Here is a 12,272-nt window from a genome sequence, read left to right as displayed (position 1 = left end):
GATAATGGTTGACAACAACGATAACCATTTTAAGTTTTTTCGCTTCTATCACAACGAGTCAAGTGTTGATGCCGAACACACTAACAAAGAGTTACGTGTTGTGAAGGAGAAAGTCCGGAATTATGAAGAAATGCTTGAAGCATAAAAGCAACAGACAAGTGTTTGCAGATCTGCTTATTAAAGGCTTACCGCCAAGTGTGTTCGGAGAACACACAGTCGACATGGGTTTATGGTATAGTCTAAAATTTCCGGACAATAAAGGGCCCAAGGTTAAAGAGTTTGTTTCAAAACAAAGAGGTACGTTGTGGCTGTCTCATTCTATCGGTAATTGAGTTATGACGATGAAACATGCCCTATGTATTCATCTGTTACGAAACGAGTAAAGTTAAAAGTATATGATGAGATCAAGGGGGAGAATATTAGATTGATCTCTCCTTCAATGGGCCCAACAGCCCATTGAAACCTTGACTCACGCCCTGATCGGGGGCGTCCAGCCCAAGCAAGGTTGGTGGGCCCCTGTCGCGCAGTGCTATATATAGAAGAGGTGGGGACCATGACACATGTTACGGGGTTCGCCGCCGCCACTGGTTCCCCACTCCTAACCCTAATCCGATCTAGAGGGTATCACTAAAGCGATGAGAAGTCCACCGCCGCCGCTACCAAATCTCTCTCCTTTCCCACCGTCGTCATCATTTGACATGGACACCGGAAGGAACTCATCAAGAACGGGAGAAGGTAATAAACCACTTCTGGATCTATCAATGATCTCTGAATTTGTGGTTGCAGCAGAGTAGTTTCCTACTCTGAATCTCAAGAAAAAACATTCTGTTCGTCTACCTCACCACTCTGATCGTGTTTGTTGTGTTACATCTATGGTCAGCGTCAACTCCCTAACACTTCTAACTGCTCATCTCCGACGCGGCGACGCCGTCTCTGCTCTGCCCAACCACCACCACCTCCTCTTCCTCCTTAAACCGCGCGTACACGTCCCCCGCGTAGAATCTCCGAGTCCTCCACGCCAGCACCAGCGTCACCGCCGCGGCGGCCGCCGTCACCGCCGTTATGACCAAGAACGACTCCTTGTAGCACCGGACGCCGATGCAAGTCACGAGCCTCTTCCCGGCCGCCGAGGCCACGGCGTGCCCGCCAGCCTGCCGCGCGGCCTCGCGGTCGTACATCCGCCCGGCCACGCGCACGTTGAGGACGTACGACCCCACGGGGCTCGCCGTGCCGCACAGGTTGTAGAGCGTGGAGTAGTACCTGAGCCCGAACAGCTCCGACACGCTCGCCAGGATCAGCGGCTGCGCCGCGCCGAAGCAGAACCCGATGATCACCGACGCCACGTACAGCGACCCCGGCACGCCGAACGATATGAGGAGGTGGCCCGGGATCGTGAGGAGCAGCACGACGGCGAGGACGAGCGGGCGCGGGAGGCGGTACCGCGCGAGGAGCGCCTCCGATGCGAAGCCGGCGGCGACGCGGCCGAGGTAGTTCCAGATGCTGATGAGGGAGACGAAGGTGGCGATGCTGCGCTGCGGGTAGCCCAGCGACTCGCCGATCTGGCCCATGTTGTCGATGGCCGTGAGTGTGCCGCCGATGCCGAACACCGTCGCCGTGAACAGCAGCAGCATGTCCACGCTCACCAGCGCCTGGAGGATCGTGTAGTCGTCTCCAAGCGGTGGTGGCCTCAGAGCGCGCACCACCCTCGACGTCAGTGTAGCCGCTGGCCTCTCTGCGATGGCAGCTGGCTGTTGTGCGGCTTGTGCCGGCGTCCGCGGTTTGGTGGGCGTGTTCACCACCACGGGCTGCGCTTCCACCGTGTTCTTAAACAGTGCGGCCTCCTCGCGCAGGACCACGGTGAATGGGACGAGGACCATTACTAGCACGACGGCGGCGCTGACGCCATACTCCGCTCGGGTGAACACGAACCTTTTCTGCAAGATGATGACGACCATGAGGTAGGCGGCGAGCGCGAGCGACACGTACAGGAAGCCGCAGAAGGCGCGGTACTCGCGGCGCGCCGCGGCCGGGGAGCGCGGCGAGCGAATGATCCGTATGGTGCCGAGGAACGCCACGGAGACGGCGGCGGGGAGCCAGCCAACGAGCAGTATGAGCGGACGGGTGTCGCCGCCGCCACCGCCGTAGAAGGCGAGGTAGAGCTGGGTGAAGATGGCGCCGCTCAGCCCGACGAAGCCCTTGAGCAAGCCGAGTATGACGCCTCGGCTCTCGGGGAAGTTCTTGACGCAGGTGACGAGCGCGCCGGTGTTGGCGAAGGCCTGCGAGTTGGCGCCGACGGCGATGTAGAGGCAGACGAGCCAGAGCGGGGGCCTGGCGCGGACGACGCCCGCGACGGAGAGGTAGAGCATGAGGTACCCCCCCAGGTTCATTGCGGCGCCGACGGCGAGGACGAGCCATGGCGGGGCGACCTCGGCGATGAGGCCGGCGTGGATGCCGACGTTGGCGCCGACGTCCTTGAAGAAGCCGACGGTGTTGAGCTGCTCCTGGGTGTAGCCGAGCGTGGCCTTGATGTCCTTGGAGTAGACGGCGAAGATGTACGTCGCCCCCGCCGCGGACATGATGAGGAAGGAGCCGTACGCCATGAACCACCTCCCGCGCAGCACGTGCGCCGCGAAGGCCCTGGCCGCGGCCGCCATGGCGAGATGCTCTGCTTGTTTCCGTGGTTGGCTTTTTCGGGAGATCACAATGCCGGAGTGGGATGGAGTTGAGGGAAATGCGAAGCAGGAGTGATGTTTGCACGCGTGTTAAGGGAGCGGTTAATGCAGCACTTATTTGTTAGTGGAAATTAAGCACAAGTTAGTTCAAAAGTTGGAGAACAAATGTACTGGTTGGTCTTGTGTTGAGACTTGAGAGTGACGTAGCATATACAGGAAACCTGGATTTGAATTTTGTCGCAATAGCTGCACGTAAGTTGCCTGAATTTTGATTCAAGTGAGTTGATTCTAGAGAGAAGAGGAGCACACAAGCAATTTTGCGATCAAATTAATTCAAAAAATAATTATGATCATGGCTGATAAAATTAATTGCAACTTATTACAATTCAGATAAGCACATACTACACAAACAGTAAACACATCTACACATAATGCTAATACGGCTAAAACATAAATAAATAAGAACGGAATAAATGTGTTATACCTTCAAGTAGGCCAGTTGGTCGTAACAGCGACAATAGCGTCGACAACATCCTCAACGGCCTTCTTGTCGGCTTCGAGTTGCTCGGCACTTAGACAACCAGCTTTGTTGACTGTGGAGATGGTGACGATGAAGACAATGCGGTCTTGAACGATGTAGTGGAAGCAAGCAAACGGAGGCGAGCAATCGCGTCGGAGATGATTCCCAAAAACCTAACCGCCTCTCGCGTGTACATGATCTGGAGAGACGAGGTTTCAAAGGCATGTTCTCCTGTCAACCGTATACGTGGTCAATGGGATGGGATCATTGGCGGTAGCAGCAGTGAAGAGAACGACGGACATGGAGATAGAGATGTTATCTCATTCTCTTGACAACTAGAGTTGACCAGCACCTCCGATATATAGGCACGACCGCGTGGAGAGACGTGGCCTGCACCCACATCAGAGTCGATAATAATCCATGATCCGACTTCTCAGATCGTGGCACTTTCGTTAGGGACTCTTCATTCCTGGCCGGTAAAAATAAAAAACAGATGTGAGCTCGGCTGATTCCGGCAATCCGCGTCGAGGCGTGACGAGGCGGACGATGAAGGAGGAGCGTGCGGAAACCACTTCCCTTCTCAAGCTTCTATATCATGTGGGAGAGAATCCTCTATAAAAAGGTCCAACTCCTCTTCAACTAGCAATATAAGACTAAACTTTTCACCACATCCGTTGCCATAACACCCACATGGGTCCTTGTAAATTTTCCAAAATTGTTCGATGGGACCTAGGCCCACCCTCATATTTCAATAAGCGCAAACCTGAGACAGCGAAGGAAATGCTGAGGTGAGCTTCATCAAGGCGCGGGGCTGCGGGGGAGGCCTTTGACGACAGCGACCCATAGTCAAGCATGATGCGGCGGTGGCATCGTTGGGGGATGAGAGTCTAAGGCTTGACGATTCGGTTGAGGGGTATGGTTGTCGGCGCCGAGAAAGAAGATGAGGTGACGGATTTAGATGGTGGCCTTGAACGACGACAGATGACGACTAGCTGCGCATGAGCATAGCTGACCATGATAACAACTTCACACATTTCGTCCGTCGGTCCATGATTAGGAGCGTAAGAGGAGAAGACATATGGAAGGGGAAGGAGATGAATGCCAATTGTTGAACTCAAATTTCATGGTCGGAAAAAAATTCAAACACCCTGATTTACTTTTTCAGGCGGTCTGACACATAGTAGGCCCCGGATCTTTGACCCGCGCGAGTGTCAAAATTTTTGGTTTCAGCTCGATCGATCTCATTGGAGGAAAACATATCCAACTCTTTTTGGCCATGTGATGTGAGCACGCCATCCGGGGTGAAGCGAAATTATTCTAAGACCTCGGTCGTGCAGTTTGGTCTCGTTGCACATGACACTAGACTCCGAGAGCAAATGGTGGGTTTGGCTTGGTTTGGGTCCCCCGTCGCCCGATGTGCCGTCAACCGTGATTCCTGGCGGTACAAGAGTCAAGTGGAACCCAGCCAGCAACGAGATCTCATGCATGGAACAAACAATATCCGCTTGAGAGGATTCACGACCAACAACTTGACATCGCCCACAATGCACCCGTGTACTTCGTAATCCCGGTTGTTTCTAACCTTGACACTTTTTTAGAGTGGATTTGATGACGTGGCAAGGAGATGCTGGATTGCTCACTAAGCTTTGGATTGCATAGTCCACATGCATGCATGTTTTTTTATTTGCATGGATTAATGTATGTGGCCACTGCTCTGCGCCGGCCCAAACTTTCAGCGGCCGCGCGCGGGCCGTACGATCCGCACCGTTAGATCTCCATGCAACATTTTTTTCCCGATGCAGCAAAATTTCGACGCGATGCAACAATTTTCATCAACGGTTGCAACAAAAAGAAAATTATAGCAAAAAAATATTTACGTGACCGTAGCAAAAAAAAACCGAAGCTGATGGTGCGTGGTAGCAAAAGTTAAACACCGGTTGTAGTAAATATCTACGTGAATGTGAATGCAACTTTTTACTAAACGATCGCAGCAAAAAAGATGCTGGTTGTAGCAAAAATTAACACGGATGTAGCAAAAGTAAAAAACACCGATTGCACAAAAAATTCGACGAACTGGAGTTGCAACGAAACGTATATGCAGTTTTTTTACTGGACAAATGTAGCAAATAAAAAACGTTTGTAGCAAATATGAACACTGGTTGGAACAAATTTAGATGGAAAAAAGTTGCATGCCTAATCAGCGCTCAGCGCGGGTCGCGTGCGACCGACCGAACGGTTCGGCCAGCGCACTGGCCAGAAACGTTTCCCTTAATGTATGCTAGGCGAGTTGTACTAAAACTAAGGGGGAGTGATCTGCGCCGGCGCGCCGGCCCAAACTTTCGGCCGGCCGCGCGCTGGCCGCACGATCCACCAACCCCCGCGCGTCCCCATCATTGGATCCGCATGCAACATTTTTTCTCCTTGCAGCAAATTTCGATTCGATGCAACAATTTTTTCAACGGTTGCAACAAAAAACAAAATTTGTAGCAAAAAAAATATCTACGTGATTGTAGCAAAAAAACCGAAGCTGATGGTACGTGATAGCATAAGTGAAACGCCGGTTATAACAAATATTTACGTGACGTGTATGCAACTTTTTTAGTGAACGGTTGCAGCAAAACATGATGCCGGTTGTAGCAAAAATTAACACGGTTGTAACAAAAGTAAAAAACATCGATTGTAATAAAAAACCGACGAACTGGAGTTGCAACCAAACGTATATGCAACTTTTATACTGGGACAAAATATAGTAAAAAATGCTTGCAGCAAAAATGACGCTGGTTGCAACAAATTTAGACGAGAAATGTTGCATCCATTGATCAACGAAGAGCGCGTGGTGGGAAAAATGATGCATGTGCCAGCACGCGAGGGGGCGACTGGCGCCTTGGGATGGAAACGATTCCCAAAACTAAAAGCGTTCTTCTCTGTAGCGGGGCGCCACCGCGGCATCAGCTGCAAGGGCAACTCGGAATTCTGGCGATCGGAGCACGTGGTGCCCAAGTACCGGAACATGGGTTCTCTAGTTGAAAGGGAGCCAGTGGACAGCTTGCGCGACGAGTCGGGGACGACGCACTACAGGGTGGACGCGGCGCCAGTGCGATGACCAGCACGCTCACGCCTCGGAGGCCGGTGCACTCCCGTGGGCTTGCGTTGAAGCAGTGGCGGATTCAGGATTTGAAGTTATCATGGACTGACTTTTAAAGAAAAAAAAATCAAAGACGCAATACAGTTAAATAAGACAATTAAGAAGAATAATTGGTCAAAAGTACGCATGCATGCAAGATGAAATTAACAAAGTAGTTTATTTTTGAAGTACTAGGCAAAATTTATCAAAGTAGTTTTATTCTTAAGAACTAGGCAAAAATGTAATGCAAAAATTCACATAAAGTCTAACTTGGACTCGCGCTGGCTAAATCATCTATGTTTTATCTCAAATATTTAATCTCCTAGTCCATTATGTATCTGAAATATGTAAAAACAGTCAAATTAACCTAAGTCACAATATAGGATGCCATTCGTTTAAACAAAAGATAAGAGGAATGTTTACCATTAAGTTGTAGTTATACGTGCAAGATTTGGAAGATAGCCTCTACGACTCCTTAGACCATGAAAATGTTCAATAATTTTCTTGTCTTCAATCCCAGCAAATATATCTCGCTCAACATAGCAAACCATCATATCATTCAACCATTCATCACCTATCTTGTTTCTCAAATCTGTCTTTATTATATTCATGGCTGAGAAAGCCCTTTCAACTGATGTTGTCGCTACTCGCAATATCAATGCGAGTTTGATGAGTTGATAAACCAATGGGAAACGCAAATACTCCTTACTTTGAACTAACTTGACAGACAGACTTGATAGACTATCACAACCACAAAAAATAGGTGATATTTGTTGGGGAACGTCGCATGGGAAACAAAAAATTTCCTACGCGCACGAAGACCTATCATGGTGATGTCCATCTATGAGAGGGGATATTCGATCTACGTACCCTTGTAGATCGCACAGCAGAAGCGTTAGTGAACGCGGTTGATGTAGTGGAACGTCCTCACGTCCCTCGATCCGCCCCGCGAACCGTCCCGCGATCAGTCCCACGATCTAGTGCCGAACGGACGGCACCTCCGCGTTCAGCACACGTACAGCTCGACGATGATCTCGGCCTTCTTGATCCAGCAAGAGAGACGGAGAGGTAGATGACTTCTCCGACAGCGTGACGGCGCTCCGGAGGTTGGTGGTGATCTAATCTCAGCACGGCTCCGCCCGAGCTCCGTAGAAACGCGATCTAGAGGTAAAACCGTGGAGATATGTGGTCGGGCTGCCGTGGCAAAGTTGTCTCAAATCAGCCCTAAAACCTCCGTATATATAGGAGGAATTGGGAAGCCTTGCCTTGGGGTCCAAGGACCCCCAAGGGGGTCGGCCGAGCCAAGGGGGGAGTCCTCCCCTTCTAAACTGAATCCAACTAGGTTTGGAAGGAAGAGTCGTTCCCCTTTTTCCCACCTCCTCTTTTTTTTCTCTTTGATTTTCTTCCTATGGCGCATAGGGCCTTCTTGGGCTGTCCCACCAGCCCACTAAGGGCTGGTGCGCCACCCCCAAGGCCTATGGGCTTCCCCGGGGTGGGTTGCCCCCCCCCCCGGTGAACACCCGGAACCCATTCATCATTCCCGATACATTCCCGGTAACTCCGAAAACCTTCCGGTAATCAAATGAGGTCATCCTATATATCAATCTTCGTTTCTGGACCATTCGGAAACCCTCGTGACGTCCGTGATCTCATCCGGGACTCCGAACAACATCCGGTAACCAACCATATAACTCAAATACGCATAAAACAACGTCGAACCTTAAGTGTGCAGACCCTGCGGGTTCGAGAACTATGTAGACATGACCCGAGTGACTCCTCGGTAAATATCCAATAGCGGGACCTGGATGCCCATATTGGATCCTACATATTCTACGAAGATCTTATCGTTTGAACCTCAGTGCCAAGGATTCATATAATCCCGTATGTCATTCCCTTTGTCCTTCGGTATGTTACTTGCCCGAGATTCGATCGTCAGTATCCGCATACCTATTTCAATCTCGTTTACCGGCAAGTCTCTTTACTCGTTCCGTAATACAAGATCCCGCAACTTACACTAAGTCACATTGCTTGCAAGGCTTGTGTGTGATGTTGTATTACCGAGTGGGCCCCGAGATACCTCTCCGTCACACGGAGTGACAAATCCCAGTCTCGATCCATACTAACTGAACGAACACCTTCGGAGATACCTGTAGAGCATCTTTATAGTCACCCAGTTACGTTGCGACGTTTGATACACAGAAAGCATTCTTCCGGTGTCAGTGAGTTATATGATCTCATGGTCATAGGAACAAATACTTGACACGCAGAAAACAGTAGCAACAAAATGACACGATCAACATGCTACGTCTATTAGTTTGGATCTAGTCCATCACGTGATTCTCCTAATGACGTGATCCAGTTATCAAGCAACAACACCTTGTTCATAATCAGAAGACCCTGACTATCTTTGATCAACTGGCTAGCCAACTAGAGGCTTGCTAGGGACAGTGTTTTGTCTATGTATCCACACATGTATATAAGTCTTCATTCAATACATGGATAATAAACGATTATCTCGATACAGGAATTATAATAATAACTATATTTATTATTGCCTCTAGGGCATAATTCCAACAATATTTTCATCACATCAATGTATATGTCAAGTTGACCACTTAGAAATTGCCGTTCTTCTGGATCAAAGTCTGTTGAGTAAATGGTTGTAAGCTCCATTATCTTGTCATGGTTAAAGCTATTGAATGAGTCTCTAGGATCTAGACATGAAATGCAATTCAATAATCGTGTTGTTGTTTCACTAAATCGATTGTTCATCTCGGCTATGTTTCTATCAATCACCTCATTGAATATTTCTACCTTGTAGTGATGGAAGCATGTAACTGACTTACGTGAACTCCTTGGATAACCCCTTGCTGAAATATTATCATTCATATTCGGCACTGGGATATCTCCGTGAACACAAAATGCACTTGCAGCCTCCAAAAGTGGCTCCCACCCTTCACCCCTCAAATGTTGCAGTAACCTTTTCACGGAGACAATCATGTTCATTGCACTGACTATGTTTTGGTCCTTTTGTTGCAATGCTTGTGATAAATCATTAGTCAGACCAAGAACTTTAATCATCAAATGCAATATGAGTACGAATTCAAAGACTTCCATTTGTTTCATCAAACCTGATGATTTGCCTTTGTCGTCGTCATTTTCCCCATCTAAACAAATAGCATGTAGCACTTGGATGACCAAGTCCCACATTTGATAGATGCGAACTAGAGTTCTCTGCTATGATCCCCAACGTGTATCACCAGGTCGTGCTATAGTTGTCTCTTGATGTTTGACCCTTCCCTTCGTAATCTTCCCATTCTCCAATTGGAGTACAATCTTGTCATGATGTTTCTGCAGCAGTGCATCTTTTCTTCTGCAAGATGCACTTACCGCGGTCACAATGATATTTGTATAGCCAAAGAAATCACTAACAGCAAGAACTCCTTTCACAACAGCCACAACTACTAGTTGAAGCTGATGGGCGAAATAATGCACATAAAATGCATGAGGATTCTCATCAAGCACTAGTTTCTTTAAGCCATTAAGTTGCCCACGCATATTTGAGGCTCCATCATATCCTTTCCGTCTCAGCCTAGACATTCTCAAATTATGGGTAGCAAACACTTTATTCAAAGATCGTTTGAGAGAAGTAGATGTGGTGTGCTACGGCGACAGAAACCTTCTGTCGTCTCTTGAGCTTGCGTTGGTTTTTCCCATAAAGAGGAAAGGGTGATGCAGCACAGGAGCAGTAAGTATTTCCCTCAGTTTGAGAACCAAGGTATCAATCCAGTAGGAGAATCGCGTCAAGTCCAGAGTACCTGCACAAACACAAAAGAGCTTGCACCCAACGCTATAAAGGGGTTGTCAATGCCTTCAAGATTGATTGCAAAGTGAGATCTGAATGCGAAAAGTGCAACGAATTAAAAGAGCAAGGCTGAAAATATGGTGTGAAGTAGACCCGGGGGCCATAGTGTTCACTAGAGGCCTCTCTCAAAATAGCAAATATTACGGTGGGTGAACAAATTACTGTCGAGCAATTGATAGAACCACGCAAAGTCATGACGACATCTAAGGCAATATTCATACATATAGGCATCATGTCCAACACAAGTAGATCGATACTTTCTGCACCTAATACTATTACTCCACACATCGACCGCTATCCAGCATGCATCTAGTGTGTTGAGTTCATGACGAACAGAGTAACGCCTTAAGCAAGATGACATGATGTAGAGGGATAAACTCAAACCAATGATGAAAACCCCATCTTTTTACCCTTGATGGCAACAACACGATGCGTGCCTCGCTACCCCTTCTGTCACTTGGTGAGGTCACCGCATGGTATGAACCCAAAAACAAGCACTTCTCGCATTGCAAGAATCATAGATCAAGTTGGCCAAACAAAACCCACAACTCAAAGAGAATTACAAGGATATGAAATCATGCATATACGAGATTAGAAGAAAATCAAATAAGATTCATAGATAATCTGATCATAAATCCACAATTCATCGGATCTCGACAAACACACCGCAAAGAAGATTACATCGGATAGATCTCCATGAAGATCATGGAGAACTTTGTATTGAAGATCCAAGAGAGAGAAGAAGTCATCTAGCTACTAGCTATGGACCCGTAGGTCTATGGTGAACTACTCACGCATCATCGGAGAGGTCATGGTGTTGATGAAGAAGCCCTCCGTATCCGAATCCCCCTCCAGTAGGGCACCAGAACGTGCCCCAGATGGGATCTTGCGGAGACAGAAGCTTGCGGCGGCGGAAAAGTACTTTCGATGATCTCTTGATTTTTTTGGGATTTTAGGGAATATATAGGCGAAAGACCTAGGGCAGAGGAGGCCCAGGGAGCCCACAAGCCTGGGAGGCGCAGGCCCCCCTGGCCGCGGCTAGGGGGCTTGTGGGGTCCCTGGTGGCCCTCTGCCTTGGTTCTCAAGTCTCCCGATCGTCTTCTGTTTCGGTAAAAAATCTTTTCGGAAGTTTTATTCCGTTTGGACTCCGTTCAAAATTCTCCTCTGAAAAGGGTCAAAAACATGGAAAAGACAGGAACTAGCACTTGGCACTGAGTTAATAAGTTAGTCCCAAAAAAAGATATAAAAGGCATACAAAACATCCAAAGTTTGACAAGATAATAGCATGAAACCATCAAAAATTATAGATACGTTGGAGACGTATCAAGCATCCCCAAGCTTAACTCCTGCTCGTCCTCGAGTAGGGAAGTGATAAAGACTGAATTTTTGATGTGGAATGCTACCTAGCATAGTTGTCCTTTGTAACTTCTTTCATGTGACATGAATGTTCAGATCCGTAAGATTCAAAACAATAGTTTTCTATTGACATGAAAACAGTAATACTTCAAGCAAACTAGCAAGGTAACCATGAACTTTCGAAATAACAAGGCCAAAGAAAGTTATCCCTACAAAATCATATAGTCTGGCTATGCTCCATCATCCCCACACAACTAGTTTAAATCATGCACAACCCCGGTATTGGCCAAGTAATTGTTTTCGCACTCTTACTTTCTCAAACCTTTTATAACTATCAGGCAATACATGAGCGTGAGCCATGGATATAGCACTATAGGTGGAATAGAGTGTGGTGGTGGTTGTGAGACAAAAAAGGAGGAGATGGTCACATTGACTCGGCGTATCAAAGGGCTATGGAGATGCCCATTAATAGATATCAATGTGAATGAGTAGGTATTACCATACAAAGGATGCACTAGAGCTATAAGTATGTGAAAGCTCAAAAGGAGAACTAATGGGTGTGCATCCAACTTGCTTGCTCACGAAGACCTAGGGCAATTTGAGGAAGCCCATCATTGGAATATACAAGCCAAGTTATATAATAAAGATTCCCACTAGCATATGGTGGTGACGAAACGAGAGGCTCTCAATCATGAAGAACATGGTGCTATTATGAAGCACAAGTGTGGAAAAGAT

General features: G+C 47.8%; 1 protein-coding gene across 1 annotated transcript; it reads right to left on the bottom strand.

Moving 5' to 3' along the window:
* Nucleotides 1–796: 796 nt before the first annotated feature.
* On the bottom strand, nucleotides 797–2,706 carry LOC123407249 (protein NUCLEAR FUSION DEFECTIVE 4-like). The gene has a single exon (XM_045100346.1). It carries the CDS (start codon nucleotides 2,652–2,654, stop codon nucleotides 900–902), a length of 1,755 nt encoding a protein of 584 aa, XP_044956281.1. The 5' UTR covers nucleotides 2,655–2,706; the 3' UTR covers nucleotides 797–899.
* Nucleotides 2,707–12,272: the final 9,566 nt, after the last annotated feature.

Source organism: Hordeum vulgare, chromosome 1H (genome assembly GCF_904849725.1).
Source record: "Hordeum vulgare subsp. vulgare chromosome 1H, MorexV3_pseudomolecules_assembly, whole genome shotgun sequence".
NCBI classification, from domain to species: domain Eukaryota; kingdom Viridiplantae; phylum Streptophyta; class Magnoliopsida; order Poales; family Poaceae; genus Hordeum; species Hordeum vulgare.
This window is presented reverse-complemented; position numbering and strand designations above follow the sequence as displayed.